The sequence below is a fragment of the Mauremys reevesii genome, linkage group 6 (assembly GCF_016161935.1).
Source record: "Mauremys reevesii isolate NIE-2019 linkage group 6, ASM1616193v1, whole genome shotgun sequence".
Lineage (NCBI taxonomy): Eukaryota > Metazoa > Chordata > Testudines > Geoemydidae > Mauremys > Mauremys reevesii.
This window is the reverse complement of record NC_052628.1, coordinates 107,332,291-107,358,599: the sequence shown is the minus strand read 5'-3', so window position 1 is coordinate 107,358,599 and position 26,309 is coordinate 107,332,291. Positions and strand designations below refer to the sequence as shown.

General features: G+C 45.0%; 2 protein-coding genes and 1 long non-coding RNA gene across 6 annotated transcripts in view; 2 read left to right on the top strand and 1 right to left on the bottom strand.

Annotated features, from left to right (window-relative positions):
* Positions 1–26,309, bottom strand: part of LOC120407588 — a 204,630-nt gene that overhangs the window by 128,222 nt on the left and 50,099 nt on the right. The window lies entirely within an intron of this gene.
* LOC120407586 (cyclin-dependent kinase 4 inhibitor B-like) lies at positions 79–26,309 on the top strand. Its single transcript, XM_039543287.1, has 3 exons — positions 79–921; positions 3,548–3,840; positions 23,944–26,309. The coding sequence occupies exons 1-2, from the start codon at positions 793–795 to the stop codon at positions 3,827–3,829; spliced, it is 411 nt and encodes a 136-aa protein (XP_039399221.1). The 5' UTR covers positions 79–792; the 3' UTR covers positions 3,830–3,840; positions 23,944–26,309.
* On the top strand, positions 21,294–26,308 carry CDKN2B (cyclin dependent kinase inhibitor 2B). The gene is made up of 2 exons (XM_039543286.1): positions 21,294–21,457; positions 23,651–26,308. The coding sequence occupies exons 1-2, from the start codon at positions 21,311–21,313 to the stop codon at positions 23,930–23,932; spliced, it is 429 nt and encodes a 142-aa protein (XP_039399220.1). The 5' UTR covers positions 21,294–21,310; the 3' UTR covers positions 23,933–26,308.

Sequence of the window (26,309 nt, the reverse complement as noted above, 5' to 3'; positions counted from 1 at the left end):
GGAGCTGCCTGTGCTGAAGGCAGACAAGATTACAGCCGAGCAAGGCCGCCCTACCCCCCATCCCTCGCTCCATGGCACTGGAAGCACCGTCCAGCGACGGCCCAAGCCGCAAGTCCTCCGCTGACTCCGCACAAGCGGGGAGCGTGTGAGCGGAGGGTGGGGAGACTTCAAGGTTCCTTCCCCAGAACCTTTGGCTGCCAACGTTCTATAGAACGCCAGTCGGAAGCCAGGAGCGCATGCGCCCCCGGGACGGGCTCTCACACACCGCGCTCCCCAGCTGTTCCCTGCCTGGCCGCTGTTTGCCCGGGTGCGTGACGTGACATCAGCTCCTGGGCAAGTCAGAACACGTACCGGGCGGCTGGGCAGGGGAGGGGACAGGCGGGGGGCGGGGAGGTGCACCAGCTGTGCGGAGAAAACAAGCCCTGGGCTCCTCCAGCCGAGCCGCAGAGACCGTGTCCCTGCAGCCGGCGCTCACCTCTCGCTCGGCGCCGCGGCGGTGCTGAACCTGGGCCGGGGAAGAAAGCGGAGAGCGACGCGGCGGGGGAGAGCCCGGGGAGCTGTTCAGCGCCGCCTGCCCGGCGCTGGGCTCCCCAGCAAGCGCCGCTGCCCCCTCGGGGTTCTCGGAGGAGAGGCGACGAGCGGAGCTGCCGTGCTCTGATGGCTTAGGAGACCTGTGCGAGCTGGAGCTGCCCCGGAGACCTGCCCCGGGACCTTGCCGCAAGGGGGAAGCGCAAGACGGGCGCCCCGGACACTGGTGCTAATTGATGTGAGAGCCAGCAGCGAGGAGGAGGCATGGGCCAGCGCGGGGCCAACGACCTGGCCAGCGCCGCTGCCTTGGGGAATTTGGAGAAGGTGATGGAGCTGCTGGACCAGAGGGCGGACCCCAATGCAGTCAATTCCTACGACAGGACGCCGATCCAGGTACAGGGACCAGCGAGAGGGTTCACGGGGAGCCAGGCAGGAACCTCAAGCCCCGGTAGGAGGTGGTGGTACAAAGAGGGGAGGGGGGGGCAAAATGACTCCGGGAGTGCAGGTGCTGAGCACTAAGCACGCTCTGGTTTTAGTGAACTCGGAGACTCGGGCCCTTGAAAAGCCTCGGAGACTCCTCCAGCTATCATCACACACAGCAGCTCCAAAGTGCGTCGAGCGTCAGTTGTTACTTTCACCCCGGGCTGACTACTCAGAGCGTGGGGGTGGCAAAGAGACACACCCGTGTAGTCCTTCAGAAAGTCCGCCGATCCCCTTCCATGACAGTTCTGTTCGCTGTTTATTCGCCATGCACTCAATCATCCTTGCAGGCGATTAAAAAAAATAAACCTGTTTTTGTTAGCATGTGTCTCATTCTGTGACTGCTTTTACGCAGGGAGTGTTGTTTCTCATACATGTGCCAAAAATCAAAAGCTGACACTAGAAACATCAATAATAGCCGATAAAATCCAAAGGCGAAGCGGAATGGGAAAGTCTATCCCATGCATACAAACGCTGGACATTTTTTCACAAGATTAACAAAATGCTGAAATGGCGGTACACCATCTCGGTGTCCGCAGAAATATGAATCAGGAACAACGTATTTAAAGTCATAAAACACTAAATTTGACTCCTCAGATAAACATCAGATATTATTAATATTCTAAAAGGACATGCTTCAGCTGCCTAGTTATAAAGATATACATATATGCCCGGTTTTATATTTATCCTCTAGTATTTCCTGGTCGTTTTCAGGGCCCGATCCTGCACCCCGACTCAGACAAAGCCCCCAGTGAGTTGTATAGGGGTGATCTACATGAGGGAGGACAGTCCGAAGGCCTAGGCACCAAAGCCACCGTTATGAAATGATCGAAGAAAACTAGTTCATCTCACTGCATGAGAAAACCGAAAAGGTCTATTAAAAACACGACGGTCTCCTTTGAAAGCAGTTTTAGTTTGAATACGCTATTGTTTTTATCTGTAACTGTAATTGTGACATGATGACTCAAACTCACCAAATGCTTTAAATTCTCGAATTTCAATAATTGCTATATCTGTGCCTAAATATCATTTTCGGAAAGGCTGCGCTTTCATTTTAAATCTACTCCAGGAAGTAGTGATATAATATTTTCGTTCGCGAGCGAATACATTAACTAAACTATATACGAGTAGAAACACTAGATCATGGAGGAGGAGAAAAGGTATGCATTAGAGTGAGTTATTTATGTCATATATAGTGAAGTACAGACATTAACAACTTTAAGCTCCTACAGGAGTACTAGAAACTAAAATACATTCTAAATCTTGATTTCTACTTAGGTTCGGTTATTTATATATTTAGCAAACGTTTGTGTATATTCTCGCATAAAACAAAACTGGAATTACCTGAAAAGTTATTTGGTAAGAGATGCAATGACAATTTTTATTACAACATCAACATTTTACTGAAAAGGAGTAATTTATGCTTTTGATAATATTCCTTCAGTAGAAATTGTGAAGTATCTTTCAGTATTTAGATTTCAACATAAAAAAACTAACTTTAAAAGCAGCGCCCTTTCTAGTATGGCTATAAGGTAAATAGAAATTGTAGCGTCTTTATGGCCATTGGACTAAGTTAAAACTGTATTTTAAATCCCTTAAAAAGAAACACACAACACAGGCGAATCATTGTTCTCGTAAAATCGTACCGGCAGAAAGCATAACAGCTGTATTAGTGCTAGTGAAAGATCTGCTCTTTTAGCGCGGGGGTGGGAAGGGGAGAGTTGGAAGTGCCATAAACTAAAGCAAAGTTAATTATATTTAAACTGAAATTCCCTCTGTATAAAAATATTGAAAGATTTACATCTATATTATACCTACCATTCAAAAAGCAGCTTGGAGGTAGTTATTGCTTTTATTATTGTTGTTCTTGTGCCTGATTATAAATGAATTTCCAGTTTGAATTTTATATTTTCATAATGAGCAGCTTCTTACTCAGGTAACATTTCTGTTTGCCTTACCGGGAATTCTGCCAGAGTAAGGACTGCGGGTTCCCGCCCTTTGGGTCCACCTAAGAACCCTCCGTTTTAGTAAAATGTTATGTGCTCACAAGCGGAAAGCGTTTTCCCCAACTACATTGTGCGTGCAGCCCATTAAGAGGGGATTATTTACAGGTTATCACTTATGTGCGCGCCTGGATGCACACTGATGTTTAATACATACATGAAATAATATACACATTTACATACGGGGAGGGGGGGTCTGAGACTAGATTTTCTGACCATTTCAAACAGTTTACCGTTTCTCTTGGTCTTGCAGCCTTTGTGGTATTCGACCCCTTTGGAGCCTAGGAGGCGATTGACTCTGATCATCATTTTCTTAACCTATCATCCAGATGCCCTGTTGTAGGTGCGGGTCTGATCCAATTCCCATTGACTGTAATGGTAGTTGGATCAGGCTCAGACTGAACTCACAATAGTTAACCCCCTGGAATCCAATCCTCTTCCCTACCCAGGGTTGGCCACCAATGGGAGTCTTGCCCGTCTAAAGAGTTGGCCAAACACGGAGTCAGTGACTGATGGCTTCTGCCCCTCTCCTCTAGGTCATGATGATGGGAAACACCCGGGTGGCGGAGCTGCTGCTGCAGAGAGGAGCGGATCCCAACCGCCCGGACCCGCGCACCGGCTCCCTCCCAGTGCACGATGCGGCGCGAGAAGGTTTCCTGGACACCCTTGTGGCGCTGCACCGAGGCGGGGCTCGCTTGGATCTAGGGGACAGATCGGGCCGCCTCCCCATTGACCTCGCTGTAGAGAGCGGGCATCGGCAAGTGGTCAGCTACCTCCGAGCCCAGCCTGCAGGGAATGCCGCTCCGCCCCAGGCATAGGGCCCGGGCGGGTGGCAGCTCCCTGCAGGGCTCTGCCCCGCTCAGCCACACAAAGCACTGAACTGCAGGCACCAGGTTCGTCTATGGCAGCCGGGTACCATCCCTCAGGACAGCTAGGAGCCGCCTCGTAACCTTGATACAGCAGGCTGGAAATCAGAGGTTGGCAGCAGGGGAGGCAGTGGCCGCCACTCACCAGGTTTCACCCACTTTTGTTCATCTTTAATCCGGTGCTGTACCCTCCCCACATTTACAGAAGAGCCCACATTAAATTGATGTTATAATATTTCCTCCTAGAACATAACTTATTGTCCGTTTTTTTCTTAAATGTGTGAAGTATAATAAAGAGGAATAATATATTATAAATATGCCACTTGGAAATGTTCTCTTAAATGCTCTAACAGCAAACACGGTCTTTGTTTTTGTTTTAGATTTTTACTTTGCACAAATATGTATATTAACTTTTACTTGAAAAAAAAACCTAAACGTTCAAACACTTCCACTGTAAAGGAAACCATGAAGGTAAATATACCACTTAAATTAATAAACTATTACGAGTCTGACAGAAACCAAATCTGTGTGTCTTTCTTGGGTTGCAGTTTTCCTTCCCAGAACTGGAATACGAACAGATGCTTCCTAGTGCCTGGATTTTCCAAAAGATGCGGATAGGAAAGAAGCTAGACAGCTTTTCAAACATAGAAACCTGAGAGGGTCTAAGAATTTTAGATTCCTAGGGCCAGATCCAACTCCCATTGATGTTAATGGTTGACTTTGATTTTAATCTGAGGCTCATAGTGCTAAAATTATCGTTTTATTTTATTTAACAGGGTTTTAGATATTTAGGGGTACTTCTATTTGCGTTTTAGACTCATATTTTCACTTAACAACTGAAGGTTTAGACTATACTGTCAGGTGAAATCATGTAAGATGTTAAAAGTCTCTATAGTAATAAAATATTTGCAATGTGTCCCACAAACATTAAGAACATAAGAATGGCCACACTGGGTCAGACCAATGGTCCATCTAGCCCAGTATCCTGTCTTCTGACAGTGGCAGGTGCCAGATGCTTCAGAGGAAATGAATAGAACAGGGCAACTATCAAGTGATCCATCCCTTCCAGTCCACGCTTCAAGCAATCAGAGGTTTAGGGACACCCAAAAACTGGGAGTGCATCCTTGAACATGTTGGCTAATAGCCATTGATGCACCTCTCTCCATGAACTTAACTAAGTCTTTTTTTAACCCAGTTATACTTTTGACCTTAACATCCCCAGGCAATGAGTTCCACACTTGACTGTGTCTTGCGTGCAGAAGTACTTCATTATTTTTGTTTTAACACTGCTGCCAATTAATTTCATTGCAAGAACTAATAGTTACCCATTATATGAAAGGACAAATAATATTTTCCTATTCATTGTCTCCAATAATTCATGATTTTATAGACTTCTATAAGATCCTCCCTTACTTCTCTCTCTAAACTGAACAGTCCCAGTCTTTTAAATCACTGCTCATATGAAAGCTATTCCATAGCCTTAATAATTTTTGATGCCTTGCTCTGTACTTTTTCCAATTCTAATAGATCTTTTTTAAAATATGAGACAGCCACAACGGCATACAGTAATTAAGGTGTGGGGTACCATGGATTATATGATATTTACTGTCTTATCCCTTTCCTAATGGTTCCTAACATTCTGTTATCTTTTTTGACAGCTGCTGCAGGTTGAGCAGCTGTTTTCAGAGAACTATGCACAGTGACTCCAAGATCTCTCTGAGTGACAACATCTAATTTAGACCCCATCATTTTGTATGTATAACTGGGATTACATTTTCCAATGAACATTACTTTGCACTTATCAATACTGAATTTCATCTGCCATTTTGTTGCCCAGTCGCACAGTTTTGTGAGATCTCTTTGTAACTCTTCACCATCAGCTTTGGACTTAACTATGCTTTTTGTATCCTTTGCAAACTTTGCCATCTCGCCCCATCCTTTTTCCAGATTGCTTTACAAAGTGCAGTGCCACAAGAAAGAAACTGTGAATGATACAGGTTTTTAGAAATCCTATGCTGCCTGACACTGAAAATACAAAATAGTTCTATACATTTCAATATCCTGTGTCTTCATTTGTCTTTTAATTCCCTAAAAAACAACTATCACACAATATCCCAAAACAAAATATTCAGGACCAACTGTGTATCTGTGTATATATATTCACAATCAATTTAGGAAAGTCTCACCCCAAAATGGAAAGAAGACTCAAATACATATTAGGGAGAAATTACACTGAAAAAGTTGAGCTTCCAACAATAAAAAAAAAGAGAGAGAGAGAACGAATACATTAAAGAACTATTCATCTAAGCAATTTCAAGCCGTTGATAATGTATCCAAAGGCATAATTTCTCAGCAGGAAAACAAAAAGCTGTAACCCAGAATTCAAAAAAATAGAAAACAGAAGCCAGTAAGTCAATACACACTTCATTTTTTTTATTTTTTTTTATTTTGGATCTGCGTGGTCAAAACGTTCTTACTATTATGAGAGAGAGAGAGATACTCTTATCTTTATAGAGTTGAATTTTTGGTGGAAATAGCACAGAGCTGGTAATACACTAAGAGGCAAAAACTCACGATAAAAGTAATTTCTTTCTGTTCTCTGACTTTGAATGACCTTGATCATATCAGAAATCCTGTGTCAACTGCTCATTACAGAATGAAATTCACCTCGTGAAGAGGGCTAACAAGAATCCTATGTCTAACGGTAACCCATGCCGAATCAGTGTAATTGAAGGCCTTATGCAGCTCCTCTGCAAGGAGTGAATGTTAAACTATTTTCCATACAAATTTGCTCTCCTCCTTTTATTTATGTTTCTAACAAATCTGGAGCAAATCTTGTTCAGTTTACGCACATGAGTAACCCGACTGATCTCTGTGGAATTAGCTGGGCAAATCAGAAGGCAGGATTTGATGCCTTATTTGGATTGTTGCTGTTCACATCCCTGCCATTTAAAAAAGAAATCTCTTGTAAACACTAACCGGCTCTTCCCCAACCAAAGGCCTAAAACAGATTATTCTCCTCCTTCTGGGGAAAGATGAATGGAGATTTTTAAAAGGCATTATTTACTTTCATTTGAACTCTGGGGGAAGAGAGGATCCCTCTCCCGACCTACCTAAGCAACCTCTGTAAAACCGGTATTTGCTCTCTGGACTCCATTCTGGAAAATGTGCCATTGACTTCCATGGGAGCAGCAGCAAGAAATGTGTGCGGTGCTAATCGTGTCCACCAATTTAACTTCCCTGAATTGACATGAAAGTTAAACATCAATAGACCAAATTCAAGCTCTCCTCACTTTTCAGAGGAAGCAGGTGACGGGAGAATGTACTTGTAATTGAGTTCTGGCGACCTATACCTCGGCTACTCCGATAGTGCACCGCACCCCCTCCGATCACTCCCCAAATCACCCAGGAGCATTGAGAAGCGTGCTAGGGACTGTGGGAAAAGCAGGATGTTCACGCTAAAAAGCAGACACCACGTCTCCAGGTCTGAACCGCGTCTCGGCGAGTGGAAGGGTTCATTGAGAGCCTGCGGTGTCAACTCTATAGCTTGGGGGGGGGGGGGGTAATAGGAACTACGCTTTGGCTACACATTTCTATAAAGTAAAATCATCTGAGATGCCCAGTATCTAAAAATCTTCATGGCTATGGTAACTGCATTGCCAATTCGCCGTGTTCATGTTTAGCACCGCGGCGTGTTTATAGAAGTAGCAGAGACATTCGATGAACAGGAGTGTTTTTTATTAGTGGTAACGGAGGTTATGCATAAGCATCGGTAGGAAAATCGCTCCCACAGACCGGGAGAAAGAGAAGAGCAAAGGTGAGCGGTTCTGGCCCCACAAGGCCCCTGGAGAAAAAAAACTGACCGGCAAAAATGTAAGCAGAGGGGTATCATAGAGGGGCCCCATTCTCCGCTGGTGTATGGCACCATAATTCCACTGGAGTCAGTCGAGGGTTTGACCCACAGAATCCCAACATTTATTTGGCAATGGATTAAACCCTATTGATACACACGCAGGCGTTGCCCATAAATATTATTTTCACACTAGTTATCCTTTGGGGGCCTAATTATGCTCTCTGGTGCAAGGGGAAGCTTTGCTATTAATCTTTTGGGAAAACTATGGGGCTGTTATGGGGCCACTAACGTATTGTAACCTGACCTTTCTCCATTTCCCCTGCCCCCCCACCCCAGCATTCGTGCAGTTTCCCTAACTTTGATCCAGACTCTGCTCACTTTATTCATGTGAGCAAAATGACCAGACAGCTGATTTTCCTCTCTAGCTAAATTAGAGCTGCTGCCCAAGCCTGCAACTGGTTCTCCCACAATCATAAACATACCGGAAGAACCTCAGAAACTTGGGAGCTGATCCTGCTACTCTAACTCGTGTGAGTCATTCTTACTTATGCAAGCGGTTCTAAGCGGCCTGTTCAGCGGTGACGTTCACCACTGTGCAGAGGGGAAACACAAAGCCTATTGCAGCAACTGAGTTCCCCTATTTTGAGGGCTGGAATGGCACTTAAGTAATTGCCTAGGGCTTGTGCTGGCTCTCAGCGCAGGGGTGAATTTTATCGCAAGTGAGGGAGGTTGCCAATACATGACCCTGTAACAAACTTTTGAACCCTCTGAATGTAGAGCCCATATTCTCCCAAGGGCAGCATCATTGGCTGACTGTCTGCAGCACTGGGCTTTCCAGACATCCTCTTTGCCTTGAATAGAATTACAGGGTTTGGACACTGCTGCTTCTGCATTAACAAAATGTGTGTAGTTTGTATTAAATAACACCACTGTCATTGATTTGTAACACAATGGCATTATATACTTCCCCGGGATAAGGGACACTCCTACCAGCATTTTTGAACGGGTATTCGAATTAACTATTGATAATGATTGAAAAAGGCTTTTTTTACCCACCCACTCCCCCTTCCACATGTACCACAATGGGTCAGTTTCTCCTTGCTTTACTCACATCAATAGTCCTAGTGAAATCAGTGGGACCACCAGCTTTGCTAAGGCAAGGCAGCAGGATCTGGCCCATATTATTTAATTCCTTAATCTACATTTTATTGCTGTAAGAATTTGTTAGCAAAAAGAAAAACCACCTTTGTTATTAAATTCCTGTTTTCACTCATTCTTTTCCCAGAGGTTTTGGATGAATTTTTAAATGCTTGTTTTCAGGCTATTGATATTGATTTTTTTTTTACAGCCCAGAAGAGGTGGTCTCTGAAAATATTCACTCTCTGTACACATGAGCCATCCCAGCTCCTCCATCCCACGTTTACAGTAATCAAAACAAACACAAAAACTCACCCAAGTGCCCTGGAGTCGTCCTCCTCCCTAATAAAAACAATTCAGAAATGTTCAAAAATCATCTTTCGAGACTTCCTGCCCTTGAAGTGTTCCCTGCATTTCTTTTGGTGTCTGGAATGTGCAGCGGCTGACCACCACCCAGGGTCTTCTGAAAACTGAACCGTCTACACTAGGGGGCTATCCTGGCATAGCTCCATCGCCTTACAGCGGCCGGCCTAAGCCAGACCCCTAAGGCTGCGGCTGCTCCGTAGTGCCCAATTCGCGCACCTGAGCCAGGCCCTTGAGCCCATTTTGTGTCTCTGCTGAAATGGCGCTGAGAGGAGAAGGAGTTCTCGTTTCTATCTGCTCAGCGGCCTGGGAAGGACGGGAAGAAAGTATCTTCCCCAAACATCACCGATCTCGCCAGAATTTATTTCGTGGGTGCTGCCCCCAGATCAGAACGCAGTAAACTGATGAGTCGTTTGTGAGCTAACAAAACAAAAAGTCCAGGAACTCCCTTCGACATGCTCCTAATACCCCCTGGGAAGGAGATGTAAACAAGCCCAGATCGCACGTTGTTTTCTAAGGCATCTTCTTAATTTGCTTACCCAGCACGGGGATTAATACATTGACTCAAACCTAACTTCCCTGAGAAACGGAGCATGCAATTTCTTTTGAATAATACCCCCGCCCCCGCCCCTCACCGCTAGCTTCCTCTCACTTGCGAGGCTTTTGTTTGTTTGTTCGTTTGACACTTCACAAATATCGTGCTTTTCTCCAGCGTGACACATTGGGATCAAACCGAAAATAAAACGAGTCGGGGCATCCGGGGCTGAGAGCTCATCCTTCAACTCCCCGAGCCACCGAAACGGCGTTTGCTTTTTTTAAACCACCGCTTCTAAACAAGTCACCTCTCGGGAGGAGGGGGCGAGGGGCTATGCCGCGCGGGTAGTTACCCCTGGCTGCAAGGAGGGAGGAAAGTGGGGCCCGATCTGCGGAGCGGCCCAGACAGCAGCGGCTCCGCGTCTCATTCAAGGGGCCATGTGACAGCCGCGGACAATATCTGTCGTCTGCGAGCGACGCGGGCCGCTATTCGGGCTTTGCTCCGCGATGGGCTCTTTCCTCTGCGCCGCTTCCTACCTTCTCCAGGGAGCCGGTTCTGCGGGGCGTGCGGAACCTCCCCGCCGGCCCCGGGGGACGCTCCCCGCTTGGCCAGAGGCTGGGGGGGGGGAGGTGAGGGAGCGCCTCCCCCAAAGGGTCCGCTTAAAAAAAAAAAAGGCAAACTAGAGAGGAGAACGAATAATGTCGTAAGAGGCTTTATTTAAAAAAGGGGCTGTGATTGGCTGGCTTTCCGGCGGCGTTGGTGCACTTGGTGGAGGAGCCGGCGATGCTCGCTGGAGCGATGCACAAGGCTCCCTGCCGCCTGCCAGCCAGGGGGCGGACACCCTCGCTGCCCCCCAGCGGAACTGCCCCCCTGCTGGGATCCAGCCCGGGGGAGGGGGAGAGGATGAAGAGCAGAACGGTCTGCAAATGAATGGAGCGCGCGGCAGCTCGTGCAATGGCCTGGACCTGCCTATAGGGGTATCTATCTGCAGCTACAGCACTGGGGGCGGGGGTGAGGGGGGGGGAATGGATTTCCCGCTCCTTGTGCCCTGCGTGCACTTTTACTAACCTGAGCCCCGCAGGGTGCTCTCCCCAAACCGCTGCGCGCTGGCAGGAGCGCCCTAGCCAAGCATGGGCATGAGAATAAAATGCACCGTCCGATGTAAGCGCCCGAGAAACCTCCCACGCGTCAGGGCTGTTTTGCTCAAGATCATCCAAGGCTTGTTCAAGGCTTATCCAAGATCCAGGCCCCTTCGCCTTTCCCTCGTGGTGATTGTCAGGAAGCGCTGCAGCAGGCGGGCCGAGCCTGGGCACCCCCGCTGAGGACAGGTAGGAACCAACCTCCGAGAGGGGTGGGGATGGAAGGTGCCACTCTTGAGACTGGAGGTGAAATTCTGGCCCCAGGGAGGTCAGTGGCAAAATTGTCATCCACTTCAGCGGAGCCAGGCAAAACCAGACACTGGCTTCACCCTAGTAACCTGCTGGGTACTGTGTGTAGAGACAGCCAGTCATGCTGATACTCTTGCTTGGGTCAGTTCTTATTATTCCGATTGATTTCAGGAACTACTGCTTACAGACTGATGGCCCGAGATGGTCCCATATTTAAGGGTGCACTATTTTCGCCCCCTATAAATTTTCCTTAGTGTACAGCAGCAGACTTTGTAAACATTATAATAAATTACAATCAATAAACGTCCACAAACTATTGCTTCATCATTATGGCACTCTGGTTGTTCCAATTAGATACAGCAGGAGATTTTTCTAGAGTAATGAAGGTGCATCTATAATCACCATCAAGTATTACAACTGGAGACAGACGTTCTCATGAATAGAAAATATTATTTTGGAGGGAGAAAATGGCCGATGACACACACCTCACTATTCTGCAAATAGCCAGATAGGAAAGTCAGCATGTTTGCCTTTTCAGTGTGTTATTTTTAACAGTGAAATCTATTGGCCTGCTTTTATATATTTTTATTGTTATTGTATAAACATCCAAAACTAAGGTAACTTTGATTATCCGTTCATAGAGTGAAAAGTCATATCTAAAGGATCCTGAGGGGCTCGCTCAGGCAAAATTCAAGCACTTCAGTGGGAGTTTTGCCTGAACTGGGACTTCAAAACTGGTCTGTTTGGCCCTGTGCAGTGCAGTTTAGGCCTTGTTTATTATGATTTATTGAATACACAATAAGCATAAAGTATTTCTGTGGATTGTCTGTGGATTATAACATGTGCAGCAATGTTAAACTGAGAAAGAACACGATTTCTGTAGTCTAATAGGAAGTGCCAAGACTGGAATCACCGGGCATAAAACCCACACTTTAAAAAAAAAATCGAAACAAGAGGGGCCCCGGTTCTGAGATTTAAAATATATATAATCACAGTGTTTGGAGCAGTAAATAATTCTATACTGCTGCTGGAATACTGAGCGCTGGTTAGGCCAATGTACAGGGAAGGTTTTGATCAAGAGCAATTATGCAGTGTACATCATTATCTTTAAATATTCATATTTAAAACTAGATGATGGGCCTCCTTACTTCAACCGCAGTGATAATAAGTAGTAAAAAAAAAATCCTCATCAACATCACGTCTGTGATTAACCTGAAAAGCATAAATACCAAAATATGGGACTGATTCTGAAAAGATTTACTGCCTTTAAGCCACTGAATTCAGGGTCAGAAACCCTGCTCTGGCCAGCAATGTTTTGCTCTATATTTCTGAGCCCCCAACGAACTATTTTTATATAATTTAATTAAAAACAAAAATTAAACAGCAAATTAGCACTAAAAAGTTCACTAAGGTATTCAAAATATGATTGTTTTGCTCTTGGAAGGCCGAGTTATGTTGTGACTGAGGCTATAAAACTTGGAATTCCCCCTCCGGCCCTATCATGGCTGTTCTATACAATATAATGATATTAAAATAAAGAATAATAAGCCTGGGAAAAGAGTAAAGTGAATCTTGGAAAAAAGACAAACAATTAAGGGCCCAGATTGTAGGCAGATGCATGCATAGCCCTTGCTGAGGTATTGGGTGTGTGTGTCTGAGGGCAGAACTGGGCACATGCATTGGAAAATACAGCAGCTGCACTGATCTTTGCCCTTTCCCCATCTGGATTAGAATGAATCTAAAAAGTGACAATCTTTATGCGTATCTAATTTGGTTGTTTTATCAGAAAGTGAAAGATCCGGGAGGAAATAAAAAGCGATGAACCGACTGAAAAGAAATAACACAGGGCCCAACCCTTCAGCTCTAACTCCCTGGAGCAGTGCCATAGAACTGCTCCGAAGAGCAGCTACCGAACCAGACAGACCCCGAAGTTTACAAAATGGCTGATTATATTTTATAGCAAATCCTGCGTACATTAATGTAAATGGAAAGTAGGCAGAAAGTGACCTATTTTGTATGCACTCGTGTAGGATTTGTGCTAAAACTTGGGACATTTGTTTTAATTTGGCACATAAGTAGTTTGTTGATTTAAAAGCAGTAAACAAATATTATAAAATGCTATTAGGACACCCTGCATTCTGATTAATCCGCAGCAGAGTCTTGAATATCGTAATGGGCCAGAACCCATCTTTACAGTAAACCTAGAAAATGCATACAGTACAGTAAATGAAACTATTAGTAAAATACAGAGAGCATTTTCTGGCATTGGTTAAATCATAGAATCAGGAGACCAGGAGGTTTTTTTTCCTGGTTATGTCGCCTACCTTTTATGCGACCCTGGACAAGGCACAATCTCCTTTTGCCTCAGTTTCTCTGCTTCTACATTTACATTCGGGGTTTGCCGAATGTGGTGAGGCTTAATTCATGATATGTTTGTAAAGCGCTCTGAGATAGTTACATAGTATCCCTCGTCCAACAATTGCCATTCACCTGCTTGTATTGTATTCTTATTAGAGCGCTACCAAAGTTCTCCTCTACCGTGGTTCTTTTTAGATTTATTAAAATTAGTCAAGCTATTTCCATACAGGCTAAATCCATCCTTTCAATTACTTATTCAGAGACTGAGGAAGCCCTTACGTACTACGTTATCAGAAAACCATGACCCATCCATCCAGTTAAACACTGACCTAATATATTGCTATATTGGAAAACAGCAGAGAGAAAATATTTCAATTCTCCATTGCTAGTGGAGGGCCCACATTTTTTCCTTATTTGCATGTTCACCTATCACAGCCAAAAAAAAAAAAATCATCACTTTGCTGGTAAGTGAAGACACTTTACCGTAAATATTAAAATAGTTTGTTTTCTGTTTGGGGTCTAACCAAAATAGTTTAACTTTGTATAATTGCAGCTTCCAATTAGGTCTGTTTCCATCCTTATTCAAAATGATTTTTTTTCAGTGCACTTTAGAGAGAAGCAGAAAAATATAACCCTTAGACCAGTTAATTGGGGTTGCTAAATTGTTTAATGGAAAATGGGAAGTTTTCTACAGAAAGTAAGCCTTCATACAAAAGTATAATTCTCTTTTTATCCCTTTCCCTTCAACAAAATATTTTTTCCAGCAGTAAACAGCTGCAGTAACTAGGTTAATCAAATATAATTCTGTGGTCAGCACTTGTTCGGCAATATTGTGGTCATCTCAGATATTATTTTGTGGTACTTGCTGGTATATGCGAGCTGCTTGACTGAAACAGCACAAGGTATGCTAGGATCTGGATTTCTGAGGGAAGCGTGGATGGATTTAAAGGAGTGCAGAAGGAAAAAGGGGATAGTTTTGAGGCCATGGGTAGGAAAGGTTGAAAACTGACGATGTAGGAAAAAAAAATCTTATGAACAGGGTTCTTAGAACCTTTCTTCTGCTGTCTTGTTTGGTGCTGATCTGCAGTTTTGTGGCTTGTGTCAGTTCCCATAAAATAACCCTTTTCTCTTCGGATTGGGCCAAATATATGCAGGGCACCCGAGTGCCGTATCAATTTCTTGGTTTATAAAGGCTTTTACGAGTATTTACTTTATATTAGCGTGATAGGTCGATGCATTTTGCAGAACTTTAAAATAAGCCACCATTTGTGCAGCCCATTCCCACCCCAATAGGGATGAAAAATTCGGACCTGCCACAAAGATGCCAGAAGGATCCAGTGGAACTTGCCTGGTATTGTAAACGTGCCAGACCTGGAGCTCTTCCCTCCCCGAGTGAGAAGCTGGGCTCAGATAAGGAAGCATGACACGTTTGTGGACATCCATTTTCAAGATACACTTTTTGCCTGACAGTGACTGGGATCCTCTCTTTGCCGTGCGCGTACATATCAGGGCTGCGATCATAACCCCTACGCCAATTCCCTTTGTCAGATATGAAATAGCACCGTGCTCTATATACACAAGAGCATCTTCTAAAGCCACCCCCTTGTAAATTTGTGTACTGCTAATTCGGATAACCGGGTAGCTCTCAAGTTTCTAGGGCCTCCTGGATTTGCTACCGCAGCAAGCAAAAGTTTGTTTTGTTTTGTTTTTATCTGCTCAGCTGCTTTTTCTTAGTATTTCTGTAGCCATCGCACCATTTTCTACTATAAACAGAAAAGATTAAGGAACTAAACTTCAGAATTGTACTTCCTTAATCTAATTTCTGTATCTAAACCGAGTTTATCACCGTAGGATCTGGGCACTGATTCCGAGCAGCTATAGTTTCATTTTTATTAGTCTCATTTTTTCCCTTTATACAAATCAATTGTATAGTTCCCCACTATACCCAGGAAGCTATAAAATCAGAGATGAGCATCAGACTGTGCACATCCACTGGCATTAGGGCTTGACTGATTTCATTCCAACTAGAGAAAATGCAGGATAACTTTGTTGCCTTTAGCGGAGTTTTTCACACCGGTAAAAAAAATTCACCGTAGCGCCACGGGAGTTACTAGCGAAAATTCAGGGTAGGAATAGGCTTTCTGCCTATTGTCCCTGCAGAGTTAGCAGGAGTACAAACAAAGGCCAAAACCCTGCAAATTACTTTGTCACCTGAATAACTTTATGCTCGTGTATTGTACCTTTCGTTCAATGGGGCTACTAGCATTTTTGCAGGCTCCAAGCCTTCTTTTCTCCCCCAGTAAATCAAGCAGTTATTTGACTAAGTATCTGACTCAGGCAGCAGATGCTTTGATTAAGATAGTTTTGTTTTTATAGTCACGTTTATGAGCATAACAACATGGTAGGTGGGTAGTTTAAAATGTTAAAATCTAAATCTCTGCTACCAGTCACCATCTTGTAACTTGTTCCTAAATACTCTTGTTATGGCAAAATAATTTTAAAGTATTTCAGAGCTGTGTGGTTTGGGTATTTAGTATTATTAATTTAGACTTTGGTAAAAATGGGGGGGGGAGAGGAAGTGCAATCTTGTAACTTTGAAGCGCTGTTTCTGTGAGAGAACATCACGATTATGTCATTCTGTGCAGTAGTTCTATCAGAAGGTGAAAAGTAGAGCAACTGCACATAGTTTATGAACCACAAGAAACAAGGCCTAAGCAAGGCTTCTGTTGTGCCTAGGCTGCCTGATGGCCTTCTTCATAGGAGTGGATTTCACCCAGGGGGAAAAGAAAACAAAAAGATACTTGACAGTTTCCAGGTACAGTGAAAGCACATAGGCCTCTCAAAAACAGATAGCAGCATTACTACATCCTCTGGTCCCCTTCCTTGTCAATAACCTGAAATACCTCTTGATTTCCAAACGTTTGACCTCTACATCCTGCTGTTTTTTCTCTCTACTACAACCGATATAAGAGCTACGTTTTATCATCATCAGTACTGTCCTCAGCATGTCCCTGATGGCTTGACTCAATCACTATTTCTTCTCTCCTTGATGCATGGCCACTAGACCAGTGGTTCCCAAACTTTAATAACCTGTGAACCCCTTTCACTAAAAATGCCTAGTCTCACGAACCCCCTCCTAAAAATGAATATTTCCAAGGATTTTCTCCTTTACCTGCGTATAAATTATAAACGCAGTGATCTTGGAAATACAAAATTTGTTTTTATGACATGCTTATTATACACTATTATTATTTATCATTACAGTATTGTTATTACATTATGAAAAGGGTAACACTCTTCCAAGATCTCACTTTCATAGCTTGTATCACTTTGAATAAGCCTGTTATAAGACAAAGCTCCTATGTTTCATCAAGGAGTATCAGATGTGAAACAGAATGAGGACATTTAAGAAGCCAACTGGAAGAGTTCCTCCTACACAAGCATTCAGGTCTTGAGCAGTCCAGGCAAACAACGCACATTACAACAAAGCTTAAACTTGTTCTTCATAATAATTTTTAAAACAATACTAGCTGCCTATTTAATTTAAAAAACAGCAAAAAATATCCACCTCCCTTTCCATTTCTTATAAGGAGTCTTAAAGTTAAAATGGCCTCAGTGTGATAGAGATGCTTGCTTTGATCTGCTTAGCTCTTGGAAATCGGAGTCCCCGGGCTCCAGGCTGCGCAGTGGATACCTCTGTCCACCATTAGGGATTTTTCCCCCGAGAACCCTCTGTAACATTTCACAAACCCCCAGGGGTTTGGGAACCACTGCACTAGATGGAACACAAACTTCTTGCCGCACAAAATTGTCTTACTACATGCCATTTGCAGCGATACATTTCTTGTGAACTCACAAAATACACCCTCCTTCAGGACAGTTCACAGCAAGTGTCACAAGGCAGCACGTTGTGTATAGGATAGATTGGAGGGGGTACGATGAGGTTACCGGGGAGGCTAAAGGGAACTAGTTCTAGTGATGGGGTGTGGGCTTGATCCAAAGTCCATTGAAGGCAGTGGAAAAACTTCTATTGACTTCAGTGAACTTTAGCTCCGGTCCTAAATTATTAAGATGTGGACAAGTATTTCAGGTGTGAGGACAAACAAGAAGTTTTCTTCACACACACACACACACACACACTCACTCACTCACTCTCTCTCTCCCCCCCCCCCCCCATGGAGAAAGAAATCACAAGACTTGGTTACAGCCTGGAGGTGACGGGAGGCGGAATGAGAATAACTAATAGTTAATAAGGATGCATTTCTTTTATTTGACTGAGCCACCAACTCCCATCTCTCCCCTCAAGTGATCTTAAATGTGACACTGGAATTTGCCACGGATGGAATTAAAACCCTCAGAAAGGAGGTTTGCTGGGGTTGCGCGGCGGGAGTGGGGAGGGGGGAACAACAGAATTTGTTCTGTAATGTTTAAAAAGCTACAGTGTGGCCCGCAAGATTGTCAGATGAAAACGAAATGGTTCTGTTCCGTATCTTACAGCTTTTACAAGGCGGTTTCAGATGTAGGCTTACAACGTGCTGGTACAAGGAACTGGAGACTGACCAGTAGGGAGGCCATTCAGAATGTGAAAAGGGACACAGGAAACACACATCATGAGCTTTCAGAGGTTTCAGGTTTGTCAGTATGAGCAAAAACGCGATAGTGACTAAGTGCTTCTTCCCTGACAATTTCCCACTCACCCACAAAGCCCAGGCCGCCCCCTGCTCTCATGGGGATCCCCGCTGGAGTCAATGAATGAAATCCCGGCCTCAGTTGAAGTCCGTAGCAAAAAACTCTCATTGTCTGGGGGTGTGCGGATCCAGGATTTCACGGACTGGAGTCTGAAGCTCCATGTAGGCGCAGTGATCAGTCCAGATACGCTAACGTTGCAAGATGGGCCCTCAGCAAATTGAAAACAGCCCTTTCTTAAGAATTCCTTCTTTTCCGAGTGGAGGCATGGGTCGCCTCTCGTGGACTTTGCAGAACCCGCCATCTCAGGGGATTTCCTTGAGCCCTCTGCCCCCACCTCTGTTGTAAAGCAGCCTGCCTCGTGCCCTGCCATTACCCCTACAAACCTCCTAAAGGGGCACTCTACCCCGCGGGGAGGCTAACATAAGTTAACACGCACTCTGGCGTCGAAACTTCTGCTGGTTTCCTCCATGGGTATGTGAAGGAAGAACACAGAGATGAACGCAACATGCTGGCTCTCCCTGCAGCCCACCAGGGAGAGGCTTCTGCGGGGTTGAGGGAGAGGCTATTTCTTCTAGGCTAGGCCCAGATCTAGGATGGCTACTTGCTCGTGCAGAAGTGGAAGAGAGCACAAGCCCCTAACCTGTCCACGGGCAGAGCCAATTGGGTTCCCCTCGAGGACAACCTTACATTATAAAATGCTGGGAAAGAGAGATTCTGATCTTCTTGCCCATTCAGTGGTTCTTCCGCCCGCGTTCTCGTGCTCAGTGTTGCCATTGAGCAAAATGGGATCGGTGGTGTAAGAAGCAACGGAGTAAGTAGGTGGGGGTGGTGCCCATACAGCTCTGTAGCCAGGGCTTTGGTCTGCGGATACAACACAAAAGCATCTTGATATGACGTCTCTGGATGGCTCTCGGTATTAGCGCTGAGCTGTAATGCCTTCCACCTCCATGACGTTTGTTCAAATGGATCCCAGGATAGAGTATCAACATTCCAACACGCCTTGTGCTCTGCAGTGAAATCTGCCTGTATTTCCTGGGGCATTTCCACTGGTAACACATCACGTTTGTCTGATCACCCAATTCAAGTGATCTCAGATTGACTATGTACTGGTTTTATTGCACGACCTTTCTACCAAAGAGAACCATATGAATATACAACTAAAGGCCGGGGAGTGATGATATTAACTTTACTGTTGTGTTGTATGCTCGTCTGGGCAGTTATATAGTTGTAAGTAAATGTAGTGAGTGTACAGAGCTCTGCAGGGCAGAATTCGGCACGTACGGTGGAGGTGGATTTCACCTCTAGTGAAAACAGGACAAATCTTACTAGCTTCAGAAGCTACTATGCATCTTTGCTTTCATGGCGATTATTTGCTGGGATGTTATTCATGGCGATTACTTGCTGCCATTGTTCTTTGTCCGCTAAGTGACATGCACAGATACGCTGCTGGGTTAATGTCACTGGAGTGAAATGGAAATATATATTCAGGTAAGTCTAGCAGTTTATTATCTGCCTCTATATTTGCCCGTTACCGGGCTCGGATTGCGCAACCATGCTGGGTTATCTAAAATAAAAGCGCGTAGACTTCTACGGATGTCTCTGGAAACTTCGGCTGTAAAGTGAATAAAATCAACGCTGTTCACATTTCCTGCCTCCACTTTGTAAGTATTTCTCCAAACATTGGACATGAACCGAAAATATGGTACTGTAACGAGAAGTGCTTTGATAGCACTTTCCGGCGCAGGTGCTGTGTCTATTTTGCGCTATCTATGGTACCGATCGCGGCTGGTGCAGAATCCAGGATTTTCCTGGGAACGTGAGCACCTTTACTAGAAATACGTACTTCCATAATGCCATGCATACAGCATCACTGGTTAGCAGACAACACAACAGTCACATGACAGTATCATGGAACCACGACTGCCAGCAAAATTTGGGAACCTCATCTCCTCGTTAATCTACTTTAACCGGTGAGACCGAGTGTGCACATGGGAGCCTCCCGAGGGATGAAATGGTTAAAGACCCAGGGGGTGGTCCAGCTGGCAGTTTTAGTTGCAGACAGCGGGTGAAGGAGATCAAGAACAGGGGTTGCAGGCAAAGGGGATGCGGGGGATTGAAGGAGCTGGACATGGGCCTGGGAGGTGGGAGAGGCGGATGAGGGGTAATGGAACCGCATGAGCGAGGGAGACTGGGTGGTTGACTGAGTGGGATGGAAGGAGGATAGCAGCCAAGTTATTTTATCTTGCGCCCTCCTGGCCCTCCATAAAACCTGCCTTATCCATCAGAGCGGTGGGGGAGGAGGGAGTCTCCAGAGAGCCGGGCGCCGTCCCTCACCTACCATCCCGCCCTCTTTTTGGTCCACCTCCGTGATGGTAAGAAGTTTTCTCCTGGAAGCTCGCGTGGGTCGCTCTGGCGAGATCAGGGGAGAGATTTTGACCGGCTGGCACCGCCTTGGGGGGCGGATTCGCTGTCAAGCGGAAAAGTAACGGGCAAGGTAGAGGAGACGGCGCGTAGCTGGCGGTCAGCCGAGCCCCAGGGCGCCCCTCGTTGTAGCTCACCCTGAGCCGGAAGAGGGTGAGCACTGGAGGCTCCGGGTGGAGGCCGGCGCGGGGCGCGGGGGGCTGAGCGAGGCCGGGGGACACACCGCGGCTGGGAGGAGAGGAGAGCGCGTGTGCAAGGAGGCGAAGCAAAAAGGGGGGAGGATAGCGCCAGCGGGGGAGGGGCCTGTGATGGGCAGGGATGGCTTTCCAATCCCGGCCGCTGCAGCCACCGCCTCCCCGCGCAAGGGCAGGGGCAGGGGCAGGGGCAGGGCTTTCCTGCCGTCTCCCTGCGCCGGGAGCGCGCCTGCAGCAGGGGGGCGGGAAGACGAAGGCCATGTTATTCCTGGGATCGTTCCCAGGGCTGGGGGCTGCAGCGTCACCCATGGCTGGCGGGGAGGTAGGGGGAGGTACCCTGCACGCACTTGCCCAGGAAGGATGGGGAGGGACGGGACTGTAGGGAAAAGGGAGGCGGGGCAAAGATATCAGTCTCGGTTGCGCCCGCCGTGCCGCTATTTAAGGCGGCGGAGGGGGGGAGCTCGGGGGCGAGGTGGCTTTCTGGAGCCCTGAGGTATGCAGCCGGGGGCGGTAGCTGCAGGCGGCGAGAGGGACCTGCTAGCTAACGCCGCGGCTCAGGGGGACGTGCAGAGGCTGCGGCTGCTGCTGGATGCCGGGATGAACCCCAATACTGTTAATTCCTTCGGCAGGACCCCCATCCAGGTACAGGGCCACGGAGCCCAGCGGGAAGGGAACACAGGCACCGGGGAGCGCGAGCCATAGGGACTTTGCATTTTTAAATCCGCTTTCCAGCGCTGCTGGCTCGAAGGGAGATCGCATTATGGGGGTAGAGCCTGCTTCAAATAAGTAAAAATAAGGATTGTAACAATCTCTAGTGTCTGTGCACCTCGTGAGGCGGCTGTTGAGGGGAGCGCGTGGGAGTCACTTAAAGAAAAACGAATTCTGCTTCTGGATTGCTACATAGAGATGTGATGTTTAAAAAATCATTGCCAGTCGTTTAAAATTATTATGCATCGGTTTTATGTAGCTCTTAGGGATTGAAACGTGTATATTTTCCACAACACGAATCGAAATGGGGCGCGTGTAATTCTAGGGGACATGAACAATCAAGCAAAGGGATAGCTCAGTATGGATGAATACTGATAAATGACTATTTCTAAGACGATTTCTATAACACGGTCCACTTTGCTTTATCGTTCATACCCCACAATTATACGCACCCCGTTTCGATTCTTCACCCCTTAACAAGTTCTAGAGGGAGAAAAACCTGCAGGAGTGTTTTGATAAAAAGGTTTACATTAAAAATAGCTCTATTTCAGGTGTTTTATCATCGACTTCATTCATTTCTGAACATTAAACCACGTAAAAGTTATATTTAGGAAATGGTACTTTGTTTCAATTACTATTTCAAACAATACTTTGGTCATATAAAATGCCAGATCACATTACATTTAATCAAGCATAACTGGACTCTGAATGACTGCCATTTTGTTTGACTGTTTATAGGGGGAAAGAATTATATTTCCAATGAGTAAACATGGCAGGGGGGAAAAGGAAGGCTGAAGTTCATTTAAAAAAAACCACAAAGTTATCCACATCGGTGGATGAGTTGTTATTGCTGTGTGTGTGTAATTTATATGCACATATGTGGAAAGGAAACTCCTCCATATATGTGGATATCTAGAAAAAAAACACTAAAACACCTTCCCTTTTTTTTGCTACCCTTAAAATGGCTGACTCTCAAACTAATTTGCATAGGTTCTGTCTGTGCTCAATTACATTTGATAGTAATGTTGCACAGAGATTTCTATGATGAGTTTTTATTCCTTTTTTCTTTCTTTTAAAAGGACATCCTTTAACCCACTTTCTGTTTATCTTGCCCACAGAGATTATTGGCTAAAATAAATTGAAATTTGGACACATTTAATATAGTGAAACTTCAAATGCATTTTACTACGCATTTAAAGTCTATTAAAGTAACTATATTTTGTTTGATTGTGCATGTGAAGCGGAATACACATGAACATATTTTAAACACTTAATATTTAAGTTTGCTGCAGTATTAATCAAGCTGTATTAAACCCAGGCCAAGAGTTTGTTTTAAATCATAAAAGGAAATCCAAAACAAGACAAAAAAACAGCCCTCCAGTTCTGTCGCCCATTCCTTGCGCATTAATTTGTAATGGAAATCTCTCAAATGAAAGACTTTTCTTCTACGCAGTTAATTTTATCATGAATTAGTTTTCTAGTACAGTCTCCTAGTTCACTCCGCAGAGAAAGTTTTTCAAAGAACAGTTCATTTCTCTCAATCACATATAAATGAAGGTCATGTCCGCATAAATTACCTTGATAAATGCGATGGCGAGTTTAATTTTTTATCAAATATAAAAATGGGTGCAGTCAAAAAAAACATCACTAGCGAGAGGTCTTACGGATGTGTATTTTGCTCTTGAGTTGCACTAGGTAAACGCTTTTTAATGTTTACCTTTTCAAATGTTTAATATGAAGTGTTTACAGAAAATACTATCATACATGCGGATTTGAAATATGTATTTGTGCAGTTCAAGAGCTATGCACCGTTTACAAGTAGCGAAATACACAAAACCCTAGGAAGCCTGCCCTGCTGAAGCTAATGGCAGTTCTGTCACGGACAGCGACGGGGCCCGGGTATCACCCTGAAAGTTTACCTCCTTGGAACACAGGTGTAATTCCAAAGTCAAGCGACCGGATTCTGGGCTCCATTACGCCGGTGTAAAACCAGAGCAACGCATAGAGAGCGTAATGCGGCTCAGACTGCCCTTAACTCAGATAAAATCCCCCATTAGACCAAACGAGATGCTTGCAAAGACTGAACCCTAAATCGATCTAGGCTCACTGACGGCTTCTCCCCCACAGGTCATGATGATGGGAAACACCCGGGTGGCGGAGCTGCTGCTGCAGAGAGGAGCGGATCCCAACCGCCCGGACCCGCGCACCGGCTCCCTCCCAGTGCACGATGCGGCGCGAGAAGGTTTCCTGAACACCCTTGTGGCGCTGCACCGAGGCGGGGCTCGCTTGGATCTAGGGGACAGATCGGGCCGCCTCCCCATTGACCTCGCTGTAGAGAGCGGGCATCGGCAAGTGGTCAGCTACCTCCGGGCCCAGCCTGCAGGGAATGCCGCTCCGCCCCAGGCATAGGGCCCGGGCGGGTGGCAGCTCCCTGCGGGACTAACAGCGCTGCCCGGCTCAGCCACGGGCACCGCATGAAATGCTGGCCCCACTGCAGTCAATGGACATTTTGCCGTTAACTTCAATGGAGCCAGGATTCCACCCCAAGTCTTTCTACGGCAACCGGTGACCCATCCGCCAGGGAGCTGCAGCCTTCAAAGCACACAGTGTGCAAAGATAACCCACTTCTGAACGAACAGATTTATACTCAGCTTGGATACGGTCATATTCCGTTTATAGAGAGCTGCTAAATAGCTGCATTGGCGGGCAAGGAGCAGGTGTTCACTTGTGTTACAATTTAAAAAAATATATATTGAAAATCACTTCAGACAAACATCGCTTCAAAAACTTTAAGAAGGAAGAACTCTTGTTCAAACAAATTAAAACAAAGTTCATAAAGAAAACAGACTAGGAGTTGGTAAGGTAGCACTGTATGTAGGAGGCGTCCTGCCTGCCTGCAACCCCCAGCTGGTAGCACTCCAGTGAGTGTGTTGTCTAAGATTTATCCACCTTATAACCGAACGGTATGGGGTACCTTTTCAGAAAGCAGGCAGGACCATGAGCCTGATCTAATTCCCTGTTAACATCAATGGAAAGAATCCCATAGTCTTGTAGGCAGCCTGATAGCCTGATTCCATTTCTATTAAACCCTTCAAGAAGGCAACATAATTTCCCAGCACAGATACATTTTTAAGAAATACATTGTCACACAAAAAAGCATCAGTTGCAAGTGTAGCCATTAGGGCGTGACTCAAAGTTGTGGAAATAAATGAGCGTCTCCTCCCGCCACGTCAATTGGTTTTTAATTAAGCCCTTCATTAACTGTGGCATCTATGCGATTCCTCGGAAGATGTTAAATAACCTGCATTACAGCTAGAAGCCCTTGACTCTAGAATCTAGAGCAGGACACGTCGATGAGCCATCAATATTTTCCCCTGGTTATATAGTGCATGATATAAGAAATAAATACATGCATAGCACAATCATAATAAATAGCTTCATCGGAAATGTGTATGCAGTATGTACTGTTTAAGTAGCCTGTCCTGCAAGCTGCTGAATGCTTTCAATGTTTACTTAAAAGGCCATTCAGCACCTTAAAGGAGTGGAACTTAAATTTTACTCTGATGTTGTTTATTGGATGGCAACCTTTCCTTAGCTCTACTCTGTTACAGTCAGAAACCCCTGGCTGGTCCATTTGCTCAGCATTGGTAACAGGATTATGGGCCCTTAATCCCACACCTACTGCCATTAATGGGAATCTTTCCCTGGATACATTGGATCAGGCCCTCTAGGCGAACCAAATGATTTGAAGAATATTAGCTTCTTATGGAGCTAACAGCTTACCTCTGGAGAGCGACTGTTTCCCATTAGCTCGAAGGGAGACATATGTACGTGAACATTAGACAGGTGTTTGTGTACAGTTATTTTAAGTAAGGGACTGAACTGGGAGGATTCTGGTGTTTAGATTAAAAAACCCAAATTATAAAAAAACCACACTATTACCTAAAGAACCTTTACATTCCTTATTATCCACCAAGAGAATCTCCCTGGAGAGATGAAGCAGCAGGCGCCTATGTTGTATATCATCATCATCATGGGGGGGGGGAGGGAAAATGTTGTATTCAGCATATTAAATTCTTAGATAAACTAGTGTTGTTTCTGTGAATAGTACTAGACCCCTCTCATAACATAATTCAAAATACGCAAGTTGATTGATTGGTTTCTGTACTGAAGTGATCGAGCAATGCTAAATCACAGAGGAATGCTTTTATTCATAACAGTACTAGAATAGGCAGCTTTGCAGTCTGATATTTTATTTAGATTTTAGATTAGATTAGATTTAGATTAGATCCCTCACACTATGAGGAATGTGAGTAACTTTTCCCGTCTAATTTTACTTTCGTATACACCCAAATTAATTATCCCATTCTAATTCCCACCAGTAGGGAAACTGTGAAAACACAGATTCAGAAGCCTTTAAAAATTTTATACTAGCAATGTGAACGTGTATCGCTAGAAAATATTCCTGTTATGAAATCAATAGTGCTTTGCCATTAATGGTCCCAATCCTGGTTGCATTGAAATTATTACAGAGTTTTGTTTTTAAAATTCACAAATAAGCAATGGACACAAGCAACAGGTCCATCCAATGCAACAGCAGAAGAGCGTGTGAATGTTTGTTGTTACTGATATCTGCACACCAGCTTCCCCCCAAAAGGAAATTAATGAAAGAACAGTTTATAAATGCGATGGTGTATTGCTTCTGCTTCCTATCCAGTACTGCTTAAGCTGATTAAGTAGCTGTTATTGTTTACGTGCAAAATATTAAAGTGGGTTATCAAATTAT

Coding starts and splice junctions, on each gene's coding strand:
- LOC120407586 (XM_039543287.1), top strand. CDS start 793: ATGGGCCAGCGCGGGGCCAACGACCTGGCCAGCGCCGCTGCCTTGGGG. Junction 922..3,547: donor ACGACAGGACGCCGATCCAG/GTACAGGGACCA, acceptor CCTCTCCTCTAG/GTCATGATGATGGGAAACAC.
- CDKN2B (XM_039543286.1), top strand. CDS start 21,311: ATGCAGCCGGGGGCGGTAGCTGCAGGCGGCGAGAGGGACCTGCTAGCT. Junction 21,458..23,650: donor TCGGCAGGACCCCCATCCAG/GTACAGGGCCAC, acceptor TCTCCCCCACAG/GTCATGATGATGGGAAACAC.